This window comes from Rattus rattus, chromosome 5, assembly GCF_011064425.1.
Source record: "Rattus rattus isolate New Zealand chromosome 5, Rrattus_CSIRO_v1, whole genome shotgun sequence".
Lineage (NCBI taxonomy): Eukaryota > Metazoa > Chordata > Mammalia > Rodentia > Muridae > Rattus > Rattus rattus.
Genome location: NC_046158.1, coordinates 43,648,311 through 43,663,360, shown reverse-complemented (window position 1 = coordinate 43,663,360; position 15,050 = coordinate 43,648,311). Strand labels below are relative to the sequence as shown.

General features: G+C 42.3%; 1 protein-coding gene across 1 annotated transcript in view; it reads left to right on the top strand.

Moving 5' to 3' along the window:
* Ttc21b (tetratricopeptide repeat domain 21B) overlaps positions 1 to 15,050 on the top strand; it is a 74,854-nt gene that overhangs the window by 53,863 nt on the left and 5,941 nt on the right. The window contains exons 23-26 of the mRNA XM_032903417.1: positions 3,594 to 3,744; positions 3,939 to 4,100; positions 7,445 to 7,640; positions 13,427 to 13,651. Of these exons, the coding sequence (XP_032759308.1) occupies positions 3,594 to 3,744; positions 3,939 to 4,100; positions 7,445 to 7,640; positions 13,427 to 13,651 (734 nt within the window). The remainder of the gene's footprint in view (positions 1 to 3,593; positions 3,745 to 3,938; positions 4,101 to 7,444; positions 7,641 to 13,426; positions 13,652 to 15,050) is intronic.

Here is a 15,050-nt window from a genome sequence, read left to right as displayed (position 1 = left end):
TTATGTGTGCATTGTTGATCATAACCAGTAACATAACTTAAATTGTGCTGTATTTAGCTTATTTTAAAAATACACTGGTTAAGAGCTGGAGCAACGATCTAGTTGTTAAAGACATTTGGTTTCCAGAAACCCATGTCACATAGCTAACTGCCTGTAAGTCCAGTTCCAGGAAATCTAATGCCTCTGTCCTAGAAGACACCTGCCTCATGTGTGTGTGTGTGTGTGTGTGTGTGTGTGTGTGTGTGTGTGTTAAAAATCTTTAAGAAAAGAAGTGTACTGTCCAATTTTATTTGTACTTGAAAGTGCCAGTTATATCAGCTCTCACCATATTGTACCATGTCTCAAATTTTTCCAATCATGTTGTTTTCTCCTTTTTGTTTTAATTAATTACAAGTATCCTAGTTCTGTCTGCTTAGTTGTTAAATAGCACAGTCAGTCTGTCATCTTCTTCTGACCCTTGTCACCTCACCTGTTCTTCCAGCCCTGGGCACTCGCTGTTGCTGGATGTCATGTCATCAAATCAGTTTCAAACCTATAAGCTATCCCTTTACTCAAAGTAGGTTCATGCTTCAGAGTAAAGCCTAACATTATAGAATGATTTCAGTAATGTCATGGGCTGGGTCAGCCTTCTGTTTTTATTTTCATTCCTCTTCCTGTTGTTAAATAACATCGAGGTTGCCATGTGCTCTGGGCTGTACCCTGCTCGTTCGTGTTCATGCTATCAGCTATTGAGAATGCCTTTGTCAGCCTGGCAGTGTCTGGCCCCTGTCCCCGGTGCTGCTCCAAGGTCAGCTCTTTGAGGAAAGCACTTCTGGACTCTCCAGTGCTTTGTATTCCTACAGCACTGGACTCCTGGACTCCACATTTTCCACGTAACCCAAAGTGTCATCTGGATTTGTTGTCACTCGTGTACCTATCTGGCTAATGACCTTTGCTTTTTATTGGTAAATGTGCTCACATTAGAAATATGTGTTGTGATATCTATCAATAAAAATGTACCAGTTATTTTTACCATATGATATATTGCCATTTTAAAAAATGAAAGCACTTCGTTCTCTAAATGTCATGGCTAATGAAAAGACAACGTAGTCTAGTCTCTCTGTGATCATTATTTCCTTGAACTAATGAATACATTTTATCAGTACCAGACAGAATTTTTTGAGAAACTGTCTTTGTAGTATTGAATATAGATATTCGCAAAATATGCCTTACACATGCTTTTGCAATAACATACAAAACTTTTAGCCAGATACTTTAATATTGAGTCCTTGCTTACTTCAATCCTACTTTTAGCCTCTTTGGCTTTATGGTGGATTATGCAGCCTACTGTCCAAAGACTTAAAGGTGTAAACACAGCTAATCATACTGGGGGTTTATAAATCACTTTATCACTTTCATACCTTCCTTTGATTTAACTGAAGGGGTGGGAAATACCCGTATGTCTATTACAGATGGCAGCTAAGAGTGATATATATACACATATAAAACATTAATGACTTGAAAATGTAAGCAAACTCTTAGCATGACAACGGGGATGAACTCTAAAGGCTGTGCTAGGCGACATAAGCCAGACACATGGCCAAATGCTGTGGATATCCCATCAGCCACCTGGTCATGCTAAGAGTTACAGCTTAGAAAGATTGCATAAGCCTGGGATGGATGGACAACCCCGGCCTGCACAGCAATGTGAACATCCTAATGCGACTGAAATGTATGCTTAGAAATGATGGATATTACAATCATTTCAAGAAAAATGGGTCATTCTTTAGGTACAGATAGTGTACTTGTCTTCCAGTGATAAAAGACAGGGCCAATTTTGAATTCCCTTTCCTGGTTCCTGTCCTTTGTAGTGATACTAAAAGACAGAATAAACAAAATATACAGACTCAAAATCAGGTTTACAGAGGGCAAAGGATTTGATTGTTTTCACATATGTAACTGAATAGAGGCAAACCTTCCAAAGTTCTTTTCCTAATTTTTATTCTGATAAAATGTATAACATAAACATTACCAAATACAGTGATTATCCATGTCTAAGCATACAGTTCAGTCGCATTAAGATGTTCACATTGCTGTGCAGGCCGGGGCTGTCCATCCATCCCAGGCTTATGCAATCTTTCTAAGCTGTAACTCTGCACCTCAGTCCCTTCCACTGCTTTCCATTTTGCTTACTGCTTCTATGATTCTTAGCACAGCCAGGTGGCTGATGGGATATCCCACAGCATTTGGCCACGTGTCTGGCTTATGTCGCCTAGCACAGCCTTCAGAGTTCATCCCCGTTGTCATGCTAAGAGTTTGCTTACATTTTAAAGTCACTAATGTTTTTTATGTGTATATATCACATTTAGCTGCCATCTATAATAGGCATACGGGTAGTTTCCGTCCCTGATTATTGTGAATAACACGACTGTGAATATGTATGCAGATATCTGGTTGAGGCCTTATTCACTGCTGTAGCCATGGCCTCATAAGTGTACTGACATCTCATATAATACAGTGTCTTTGTTTTTAAAAATTGGAATCAGGAATGATTTCTTTTAAAGTTGGGGCTTTCTTTATTTGCTCATGAAGATACTTTAATCCTAGGAATTCACCCTAAGAAAGTTCTCACTGTAGTGTGTGTAAGGATTTTAACAAATTTCTCTATGAGTTCTATGATAAGTGAAACACAAGAGCCTTAAGACTTAAAAAAAAATTCCCAGAGAAATGAACTACTAATGTGATAGTCTTTTAGACATCTATTAAAATCAAAGCATTAAAGGCCACTTAGTAACAATTAAATATTTATTTGTTTAATGTTGAATGAAAATCCTAAGTATCAGCCAAATTTTACTTATAAATAGTTGGCTATCAGTCATGCATATGTGACTCGATTCATCTCTGTTTTGTGGGAATGGGTCGTTTTTTTCTTCTCCACACGTGAATCTGTATATTTTCTTCTTCTTCTGGTGTTCATGAATCATGGTCAAAATCATGCTCGAATCCTAGTACATTACTAATAAGGGAAAACTGGAAGGAGAAACTTAGAAGAAAGTCACAGTGGAACCAGAGAAGTGAATGAATTATTATCTGTAGGAAAAAATGAGGCTCCCGAGGCTAATGTGGTAAGGGTGCAGTGCGGTCAGCTGAGTCTAGTCTTTAGCATTCGCATACGTTAAATAAACTCTGGAATAAAACTTGGGATCGCTCCCTCAGTCACTATCCAGCACTGCCATTACCATCCTTCCATCTGCAGGAAGTACAAAAGAGTCTCAGGGACAGCTGTCAATCAAGATTCCTGGGTTTCAGAGTCTAGATGGCTTAGATGAAGGGCGCTTCTAGGCGGCTTTGACTCTTAGGAAATTGAAAAGTCACCAGAAATGACCCTTTCTAGACATGCCCCTGTTGCTGCGTCTTCTTCCACAGTGGATGGCCCAATGAAGCAGGTTTCATTTCACAGGTGGTCCAGGCCGTACACCTCATTAGGAATGACTTGCACATGAAATAGTCCTTTGATTATATCTGTTTCATTACTGCACATTAATAAAGAAGAATAGTCATCAGAACAAATGTTTTAGCATGTGATCTATACCTCAAGTGTTGCTTATTTCTAGATAATTTTATGACTTTGTCTCGTTTGATTGATCTCCTGAGAAGATGTGGGAAACTTGAGGAGGTTCCGAGATTTTTCTTGATGGCTGAGAAACACAACTCCAGAACAAAATTGGAGCCAGGATTTCAGTACTGTAAAGGGTTACATTTTTGGTAAGTCTATTGACAAATAAATCCTACATTAGAATGATTTTCTCCACTCATTGTACAGAAAGTAGAAAATGCTTTTTTCATACAAAAAAAAAAACCCTGCCCTTGGAAGTGTTTTAATTATTTTGTTTATGAATCATATTATAATCTAGTATAAAATTTGTAATTAGTAATTGAATTTTTTTTCATTCAATAAGGTATACTGGAGAACCAAATGATGCCCTTCGACATTTTAATAAAGCTCGGAAAGATAGTGACTGGGGTCAAAATGCGCTTTATAATATGATAGAAATCTGCTTGAATCCAGACAATGAAACTATTGGAGGTGAAGTGTTTGAAAACCTGAATGGAGACCTGGGGTGAGTAGCATTTTACATTTTTCTTTTGGAACCATTGTTTTTATTAGATAAATTTCTTTACTTACATTTCAAACGTTATCCCCCTTCCCAGTTTCCTGTCCATAAGCCCCCATCCCCTCCCTTTCCCCTCCCCATATAGGTATTCCCCCTATACATCCCCCTTATTGTCCCCCCATATTCCCCTGCACTGGGGGTCCAACCTTGGCAGGACCAAGGGCTTCCCCTTCCCCTGGTGCCCCAACCTGGCTATTCTCTGTTACATATGCAGTCGGAACCCTGGGTCAGTCCATGTATAGTCTTTCGGTAGTGGTTTACCATTTTTAAAACATACATTGGGAAAAATAATCAGGAAGGCAAAAGAAAGTCACCTTCTAGCATAATGTTGAGGAACAGGTGCATTGAATATGTATATGATATACATTCATACTTAATACATGTAGAGAGACTAAAGTAATGATTCTCTCCATAGCAGTGTGATTGTTTGGATACTAGTAGCTTCCTCAGACTCATAGATTTGAATACTTGGTACCCAGTTGGTAGAACTGTTTGGGAAGGATTATGAGGTATGGCCTTGCTAGAGGAAGACTGTCACTCGGGGTAAGCTTTGAGGTTTCAAAGGGCTTGGGAGATTCCCAGAGCTCTCTCTGCCCTGTGGTTTTGAAACAAGATGTGAGGTGTCAGCTCTGCTTCGCTGTGTCATCAGAGCCTTTAACACTCTGAAAAACAGGAGCCAAATTTATTTTTTAAGTTGTCCTGGTCATAGTATTTTCTCACAACAGTTAAAAAAAATAACAAACAATTAGGCATGAGATGCTTTCCATTTTCTAAAACAACAAAAAAATGGATTACAAAGGCATTCCCCTAATTCCTCTGTTACAAATAAAATAAATTACAGAATCTGAAAATCATAATATAAACTATCCACATAATAGTAGCAATGGCTGACCCTTGGGAGATGCCTCAGTAGACAGAGTGCTTGTCCCCCAAGTATGAGTATCAGTTCAAATCTCTGAGCCTGCATAAATGTTCTGTGGGCTTGGTGGCTGGCCTGTCACTCAATAGCCAGACGCAGGATCTGCAGAGTAAAGTGTCTTGGTAAACGGCTGTATAGGCAAACTCTAGGGATGAGAGGCTCTGCCTTAATAAATATAGAAGAGGGAAGGAAGAACATTCCTGATGTCAGCCTTTGGCTTCCACCTGAGCACATGCAAAATGTGCACATACACACATGCACAACCACACACATGCAAAATGTACACATACACATATGCATAATCACACACATGCAAAATGTACACACACACACATGCACAACCACACACATGCAAAATGTACACATACACACATGCACAACCACACACATGCAAAATGTACACAAACACACATACACAACCACACATAGCAAAACCAAAATGAAGAAAAGGATAAGAGCGCCAACCTAACACAAAGTAGCTTTATGCCAGCTTACGCTCTGTTCCTTATATACTCTCACTGATTTTCTGCAACAGCATTGCGAAGTGAGCTCAGAGCCCCTTATCTGAGACAATGACCGGAAGAGAAAGAAGAAAGCACAGGCAGAATGCTAGCAGAGCCCACAGTTTCGCAGTGTTCACTGTGAGGTTACTGCTGGAAAATGGTGGCAGGCGTCCCCTCAAGCTGTGCCTGTTGCTCCCCTCCCAGAAGTGAGAAAAGATGAAGATACAAAGGGTGTGTGACAGGCAGTGGCTGCCTGTCATTGGCATGTGATCCATTTTTAATGCAAAGCCATTCAGCTGCCCACACCACAAATAGTGATCTGCTAGGATGCTGCAGTGTTCAGTGCTGCAGGAGGGCACAGAGTCATGCAGTGCATAGCTGTCAGCGGATGGTGCATGGAGTGGAGGGACAGTAGAACAAGGAAGGAGAGTGTCAAGATTGGATTAGAGAGACCAGTAGAACTTAAGAGAGAAATGACCTGTTTGTTTTAGGAATGTTAAGATAATAAATATGCTATTGTACACCTGTGGGACCCAAATGAAAACCCTCAATCAAACAGTTGAAAATGCAAACTAGAGCTCAGAGGCGGAGTAGTTAGTACACATGGAGATTTGGGAGACCTGAAAGAGTTGGGTGTGTGCGAAGGGCCTCTTTGCATGTTATATGTAACCACGGGAAACAGACTAGAGTTTGGGCATGCGAAGGCTAGAGGTCTCAAGGTCAAACATGAAAATCAAATTGTACAATCATGGAAGCCAAATCATACACAGAAATGATGTGGAGCAAACAGTGGCTACCTTTCAGCAAAGAATGTGGCAGGAGCAAAGGGCTTTTCAGTAAGATTAAAATCACTAGGGCCTGTGCCAGATGACCCTGTGGTTAAGAGCAGAGGTGCTAAGAGATTGGCTGCACCCAAGTTGGTTGGCTCACAACTGTCTATAACTCTAGATCCATAGGGCAGCTATCACCTCTGTACTATATTAACACGCACACACACACACACACACACAGATACACACACACACACACCACCACCACCACATATACATTAAAAGAAATCATTGTTTAAGAAAAAGCTTCAAGCATAAGGAAGGGTGAGTGATTTTACTGATGCATGAATCGCTACATGCGCAAACGTGTGTGTGTATTCATATGCAAGCATGCGTGTGTGTGCGTGTGTATGTGTGTGTGTGTGTTGTGTATGTGTAGGGAATTTGCAATCAAATATTTGAATTGTTATGATACCTGATATCTGCTACCTTACATCACATGTAATTGCCTCTCTAAGCGGAGTAACAAGATGAAGAAGACTTTGTATGTTTGATAAACTTAGATTCAAATGGAAGTTTTCTATTTGTAATCTTTGAGAAATTATTCTACTTTCTGACTCTCAGTCTTCCAAAATTAGAAGGTACATTCAGCATATGCAGAAGGAACATGGACTGAAGGAAGTCATACAGTGTCTGGCCCTTTTCTTCTCTTTGCTTGTCTCTTGTCTGTTCTAAGCATAGACCACTATTGGGCAGTATCATGATTCTCCTTAGAATTCTTCTTTTTGTGGAGCTAGGGACTGAACTGAGGACAAATACTAGCCTATGAAGAGTCTATTTTTATTCTGGTTAAATATTAGCTAAAATTGACATGTTCACTATGTAGAGATACTGTTTACTTGTCACTTTAAAGTGACTTGGGATTTAATGGTGTCTTGCTGAGGATATACTAATCCTGGGTAAAATTCACTTATACCACTTCCTTGGTATTGGGAGAGTAAGAACAGTGTTCTTCACCGGGAAGTCTTTAAATGAATGAGAAAAAGGAGCCAGTGCCTTGAGTTCCAGACACATGCGATGTATCCTTCCTGTCCGCAGCACTTCCCCAGAGAAGCAGGAGTCTGTGCAGTTAGCAGTGAGGACGGCAGAAAAGCTCCTTAAAGAACTCAAACCTCAGACCGTCCAGGGCCAACTGCAACTCCGCATCATGGAAAACTGCTGCTTAATGGCCACCAAGCAGAAGTCCAGCGTGGAGCAGGCGCTGAACACCTTCACCGAAATAGCAGCCTCCGAGGTCAGTGGTTCTCCTTTTCAGCTTTGTCGGTCTCATTCTGGTAAGACCAAGCACTGTTTTGGATAACAGACTGGTTCCTAAACATGGCCTAATAGCTCACTTAGTACAAACTAGAAATATACTTCGTTTAACCTTACATGGTGGGCCAGCCATTTGCTGTGTTAGCCTGTGTTACTCTCTGAGGGAACATGGAAATGTTCCACAGAAAAGAAATTCTTCAGAAGAGCACAAGATAATTCTGAGGAGGAGATCATTGTGTTCTGGAGGATTTTCCTGCTGTAGGTGTGGTGGAGGCTAACTTCCTACATGGGAATGCAGGCCTGGCCGCCTGCATGGCTCACCCTCTCGCCCAGGTGTACTCAGCGTCTCTCCAGCTGAAGAACTAAATGGGACCAGGACTGCAATGTGTGATTCAGTCATGAAAATGATGCTCTCTCTTTAGCAACATTGAAATGACCTCCTGGAATCTCTTTATTGTGGTTATTTCCTTTTCCTTTTTGCTAAATCTAGTCCCTCCCTGAGTGTACAGTTAGGCCTTCCTGTACACAGTACTACTAAAAATGGATAGTTCCAGTTAGTAATGCCTACATCTAACTGCCGTCACTGACCTGTCTGCCCTTCTACTGAGCAGTGCTCAAGGTCACTGAGAACTCAGAATTATGTGTCTCTCAAAGGATATCAAAAGCGTTTCTACTCTGTTCGGCTTGGAGGTAACAGTGGTAAATAGGCTACCAAACCCTTGGACCATGCTCCCGTTTCCCACTTCAGGACCCTGAGGAAGAGTAAGAGGTCGTGGATTTGTGTAGACTGCCTTAGACGGCAGCTTCAGCTCTCTGTAAGCCACTACGGGACAAAGCAGAAATCTAGACTCAAGACAAAGCAGAGCCCTTCTGCAAACACCAAGAGCGTGTTCTCAGAGGATTGCCTCAGACCCTGGAAGAGGGGATGGGGACAAAGGGAGATAGGCCTTGCAGGATTCCCACATTTCCCTGCTCAGAGAAAGAATGTGATATTGTTCAGGTAGTTGGCTCAAAACTCAGGAAAAGACATTTATGAAAACTTCAGTAAATGAGCTGCTGGTTTGTATAGATTTTCTCATGAAAAATAAATTACAAAATATTAAAGTAGTCTAAAGAAGTCCTGTAATGTGATGTTAAATAAAGGAAGAGATTATTCATTGAAGTAAGTCACAGGGATCTTTAGTAAATTTCTGTATTATAGGTCAGATCATAGTGTTTTAGAAATATTGCTACAGATTTTATAAGATGTTCTTATGCTTGAATTTCAGAACATTACTCTTAGGAGAAGGTTAAGATTACAGTCCCTATTTTAAAGATGAGCAGGCCAATTCAAAGTCAGCAAAGGTGTCATACTTTTTATTAAGTTATTTATTTACTTTAATCCAGATGTCAGCTTCCCCTCCTCTGTCTTACCTCCCTTCACCTACCACCCACTCCTCCTCCCTTCCTCCTCAGAAAAGGGGAGGCCTCCCATGGCTGTCAATCAACCTTGGCATATCAAGTAGCAGGAAGACAAGCAAACATATTCAAAATAATACAGCCCTGTTTTATTAAAAGAAGGGAAAGATCCACATTCTACTTGTAGGTGGAGTGGGCACTTAGCCATCCTTCCGGCAGGAGCATGTTCTTCTCTTGACCAGGCAGCCTGTTTTGGGGAAAGGTGTCCCAGGGTAAGCAGTGTAATGAAAGGGAGCCCCTGCTCCCGCTGTTAGGAGTCCCACCTGAAGACCCAGCTGCACCACTGTTGCATACGTGTAGAGACAGCCTAGGTCCGTCCCATACATGCTGTCTGGTTGGTGGTTCAGTCTCTGTTGGCCCCTATGGACCTAGGTTAGTTGATCCTGAAGGTTTTCATTTGGTGTCCTTGTCCCCTCTGGCTCTTTGAATCCTTCCTCCTGTTCTTGGGGTTCCCCAAGCTCTACTGAATGATTGTCTGTGAGTCTTTGCATCAGTTTCCATCAGTTGCTGGGTGAAGCCTCTCTGATGACAGTTATGCTAGGCACCTGTCTGCAAGTATAGCAGAATATCATTAACAGTGTCAGGGATGGGCTCCCTCCCATGGCATGGGTGTCAAGCTGGACCAGTCATTGGCTCGATACTCCCTCAACCTCTGCTTCCTCCTTTACTGCTGCACATCTTGGAGGCAGGATAAGTTTTGTGGCTTGGTTGGTGCCCCAATCCCTCCATTGGAAGTCTTGCCTGGGTACAGGAGGTAGCTGTTTCAGGGTCTTTATTCTCCCACTGCTAGGAGTCTTAGCTAGTGCTAGGATCACACGCACAGATTCTTGGGAGTTTGCATTCTGCTAGGTATCTAGCTCAGCCCAAGGATGCCCATGCCTGTTCCATTTTATTTTCCTCCATACTCTCTCCCTCAGTGCTCCCCCAACCTGATACCTCCTGTTCTCATGCCCGCCCCTCCCCAACCCAGCTCCCTCTCTCCACCAATCCCTATTTTCCCTTCTCAGTGAGATTCTAGTGACCCCCACCTTGGGTACTTGTTACTTAGCCTCTTAGAATCTGAGGATTGTACTTTTTAGAAAGAAAGAAAGGAAGGAAGGAAGAAAGAAGGAGAGAGAGAGAGAGAGTTTCAAATGTCATTTCTATGGTGTGTTTTTTAAAAAGAAAAATAAGAATCGAGTCCCCTGATTTGGCATCCTGTAACAGATAGGTGTCAGCTACTGAAAGAAGGGAAATGGAATATTCATGTAAGTCTCAAAAATGTTAAAGATACAGTTTACAGCTAGGTGTCACAGCCACCAACTGCTGTGAGTTAGTGTTGTATGATATAGTTAGGAGTTTGTATCTAGAAAATCCATTATTCCTACTGTAAAATAAATAAAAGCCAGATATAGTTGCAACACTGCAGCTCCTTCTCAGAAAGCCTAAGCAGGGTCTTCCATGGAGATGCTTGCCTCAGTCCACGCTGCTCAGACAGCACCCTCAGTCTGTTTACTGACCCTGTCAGCCTAGTGATGGTGATGGGTGAGCTACAATCCAGGCCCACTGTGCTTGTGTTGTTTCTTTTCCCACTTAAGTCATAGAATGAATATATTTAATACGATGAATATTCATGCAGCAGCCAGGATCTATCAGTATAGTGGAATCAGTAAATAATATATTCTTCCCTTCACATTTCTCATAGTCTTAAGGAAATGTGGTGAGTGTACTGAATATAATGGTTATCTGGGTAAAAGAAAATGCTTTATGTTCTCCCCTGGACTTCAAATGAAAGGACTGCAGGTGATGATGCTCTAACCCTTACACTCAGACTCTGTGTGGCCAATGAAGGGCCGCGATGACCTCTACCCGAGAGTGGAGCCATTGAAGCAGCACAGTACGGGCCTACTACACCCACCATGCACTGCTTCTTCCTCCGTGCCTTCCGGTCACATTCCCCTGAGTGAGGGGGACTCTGCGAGATTAGGAAACTCTTGAAAGGAAGCTGGGATTCTGGAAACAAGTGTGATTCAAGATCTAGGGAAATTGGCATTTTTACAAACAGCAGTGGACAAAGTGTCTCAGAGAGTTAAAGGGGGAAATACAGATTTATAAAGGCAGAGAAACGTGTCTAATTCAATCTACCGTGTTGCCCGGGACGGTGCAGGAGGTCATGGAGGAGACGGTGCATGGTGCACTAGGCCTGTGCTTCTATCCCACTTAATCTTCTGGCACCACTTGACCAATGTACAGAGATTGTAAGGGTCCTTTATTGGCCACACCTGACACTCGTCCTCTGTGGCGACTGAGAGTAAAAGAACTGTGCTTCATAGGCTGTACCAGGAAAGTACTAAGTCCTCATCGAAGCTCACAAAGGGCTGAGGGTCTAGTGCTGAGACTCAAACTCTGTCTTATGGAGATTAGGGAGATGGCTCTGTTGGTAATGCACTTGTCAAACAAGCATGGGCTCATATTCCCCAATACCCTCGTAAAACAGTTGGAGTCAGAGATGCGCTTTGGAGGCTGAGGCAGGCAGATCCCTGGAGTTACTGACCAGATAGCCTTAGCCAAGTTATTGCACTCGTGTTCAGTTAGTGACCCTGACTCAGAAAATAAGATTTACAAACTGTCTGAGAAGGAAACCTGGCAACAGCCTCTGGATTTCATGCATACAGACAGATAGACACACCTACGTGGAGACAGACAGACAGAAAGACAGACAGACACACACACACACACACACACACACACACACAAATGTTCACTTAGCACTATCCAAGCTTCGAAGAGATAGTTCATCCTAATCAGACTGTAGGCTGTAAAATCAAAAACTTATTTTAACTCTGCCATATGGACGTCTTTGTTCATGTGAATATGGAGGTCTCATCTATTCTGAGATCCTTTTAGGACCAGTTGACAGATACACAATGGGCCGCCCTATCTGACATCCCCATCACAGTGGGTACCCTGTGAGCAGGGTGTGGTCTCATAATTTATCCCTGCCCAGTTATCTCTTCAAAGTTACTACAAGTTGATTGTATTTGGGAATCAAACTCCCTTGCTATTCCTCCTTATTTGGCTGAACAAACTATATTTTGAAAATAAAATGAGAAGCTGGGTTAGCACACACTTCTAATCCCAGCACTAGGGAGGCAAAGGTAGACAGATCTCTGAGCTCAAGGCCAACATGGTCTGCAGAGTGGGTTCTAGGACAGCCAGGACTATGTAGAGACCTTGCCTGAGAAAGAAAGAAAGAAAGAAAGAAAGAAAGAAAGAAAGGGAAGTAAAGAGAGAGAAGGGGAGGGAGAGGGGGAGGGAGGGTGAAAGGGAGGGGGAGAGAGAGAGAGGAATGAGAAAGAAAAGGAAATTAGAGACAAGAAAGTACTCTTTCCATTAGCCCCCAGTGCTTTACCTTCTTCCAGCTTCCAGCCAGGCTTGGGCGTGGGCACAAACAGATAACCATTCCCTACTCCTTTCTGGACATTTGCCATTTGTTGCTCAAATCTGTAGACTTAGAGACAACCAGTGTTACAGCCAACACTGCAGTTTCTCATCACGTTTCTATTCCAGACTCTAAGCTTAGAGACCCCCCTCCAGAAGCCATCTTGTTCCCTCTGCCAGGCTTAGTCAGGAGCTAGCGCACCGGTGCCTACGTCCGCTCTCTGTAGGCGCTCATGGCCTCCACTGTACGCCAGCTCTGACTAACCTCTAGCTTTACAGAAGACAGACTTCCGGGGGCTTTTACTCTGTCTACGGGTACATTGTGCTGTGTAGACTGGAGGAGACTGCGTCTAAAAGTCTTCAAACCATGCGTCTATGCCATGGACGACGTACGTTATTTAAGGCACACCCTACGTATGTCATTTCATTGGCCAAGCTTCACTGGGAAAAGAGGTTTTGTTTCTTTTGTTTGCTTGTTTATTTTTAATGAAAGTGAGGGAAGACAGTAGTGAGGTGAATTAGGAAGTGAATGTGTTACTCATGTTTAACAAGAAAAAAGAGCCACAGAAGCAAAACTGTAAATCTAAAAGAAACCAGCTCAGGAAGCATTACAGTGAAGTCAGATTTCATTCTTTCCGTCACGTACAAAACCTCATCAGCCAGTCCACCCCATGACAGATGAAGTCCCACTAATGGCTGGGCCTATGCTTTAGCGTCTGAGTAGTTTGTGAATTCGTCTGGCCACATGTTTACTGATTTCCTCGTTGTGACTTAAGACGACAGTAATTGTCACATTTACCCAGCACAGAGGCAGAGAAAAGGCACAGGTGAGCATTTGCTGCTTCCCCTGTGATGCATCTCGTGGTCTAACGTTTCATTTTCTCACAGAAGGATCATATCCCTGCTCTCCTGGGAATGGCCACCGCTTATATGATCTTGAAACAGACCCCGAAAGCCAGAAACCAGCTGAAGCGGATTGCAAAAATGACCTGGAATCCTATTGAAGCCGAGGAGCTGGAGAAGAGCTGGCTGCTGCTTGCGGATATTTATATCCAGTCAGCAAAATACGACATGGCGGAAGAGCTGCTGAAACGGTGTCTGTGCCATAACCGGGTAGGTGGCTGAGAAGCCGGGGCTGACTGCGTCGTGTCAGCTTCCTGGAGTAGAGCAATGGGTCCGTTTCTGATGTTTCTCCCTTGCGTCTTGAATTTTAAATGTTTACAATCCTAATCAGGAAGTGAATACTAAGGATTACAGAAAAGGAGCTTCCTCGAAGGAAGCGGGAGATAGATTTATGCAGCTTCAAGTTTCAGCTGGCGATGCCCCGCTTACATTACAGGAAGTGCTTTAGGAATGTCAAGCGTTCGCCATGATTACCCAGCTCATCCCGGAACTAATGAAAATTGCAGAGTATTAATTGTGGTCGTCTGTCCCTCCCTTTAGGAAGTGTCCTTGATGAACCTACTGCAGCTGCTTGTCATTTCCACATTATTAGACCTGTGCGCTTAATGTATGTGGGGGCTTCTGATTCAATTTAATGGAAGTCCTGAGCTTTAGGTATAAAATGGAAAATCTTCAAGTCTGTGCAGTGTAGACCCTTTTTTACTTATATTATGTTGTTTAGACACATAAAGAAGATACTGTATTATGAATTTTTTCATTTAGATGCAAATTGGTGTTTGCTGAGAAATAATTACATTTGACTTAGAAAGTTAATACAATTTGTATTCACATATTCGTACCAGTTAGCTAAAGATACTAATCACAGTAAGTCTGTATTCTCTTTAAGAAAATAATATTGTAACATGGATCATTTACTTTTTAAGGAGGAATCATGATTACCTAGTTGTATAGGAATTAAAATTTTAAAATGTATGTTCTTGATCAATTGATAGCTTTAAATGACTGGTTTCATCAATCATAACTTAAATTGGCCTTGAAGAAAAAATACTTATTGATAAGCTTTAAAATCTAAACTACTGTGTAGTTAAACACAATTGCATGAAATATAAAAAGGCACCATCCCATGCCAACGCCGGCTACTCTCTGGCCCCAGCGGTCCGGCCACCTCCACGGCTAGCCCCATGCAGTGACCGACCACCCATCTCGCAGTTCTCTTGCTGTGGAACCTGCTCACATTCCCAGCCATCCACCCCCTGTGGTTATAGTCACAAATCCCCATAACCCAGTAAAATCAAAACTCTAGAGGCTTGTAATTTATCAGTCAGATTTATATCAGTAAATACTCAATGCAAAAAATGCCCACACTGTGAACTCAGAGTCAATTGATAGTAATTTAAACTGCCCACCTACAAAAGACAAGTTGTCCTATAATCATCCATCCCATATAAGATGTTCATAGCTCACTGTGGCTATTTAAAGCCACGAGGAAATCTGGATGTCTTTCTCTTCCTCCATGTTCTCTCCTTCCCTTGTGTCTCCCTATCTCTCCTGTCTCTAAAACCCAGCCCACATTCTCTATCCACTGCCCAATCACAGGCTCTAGTCCTGT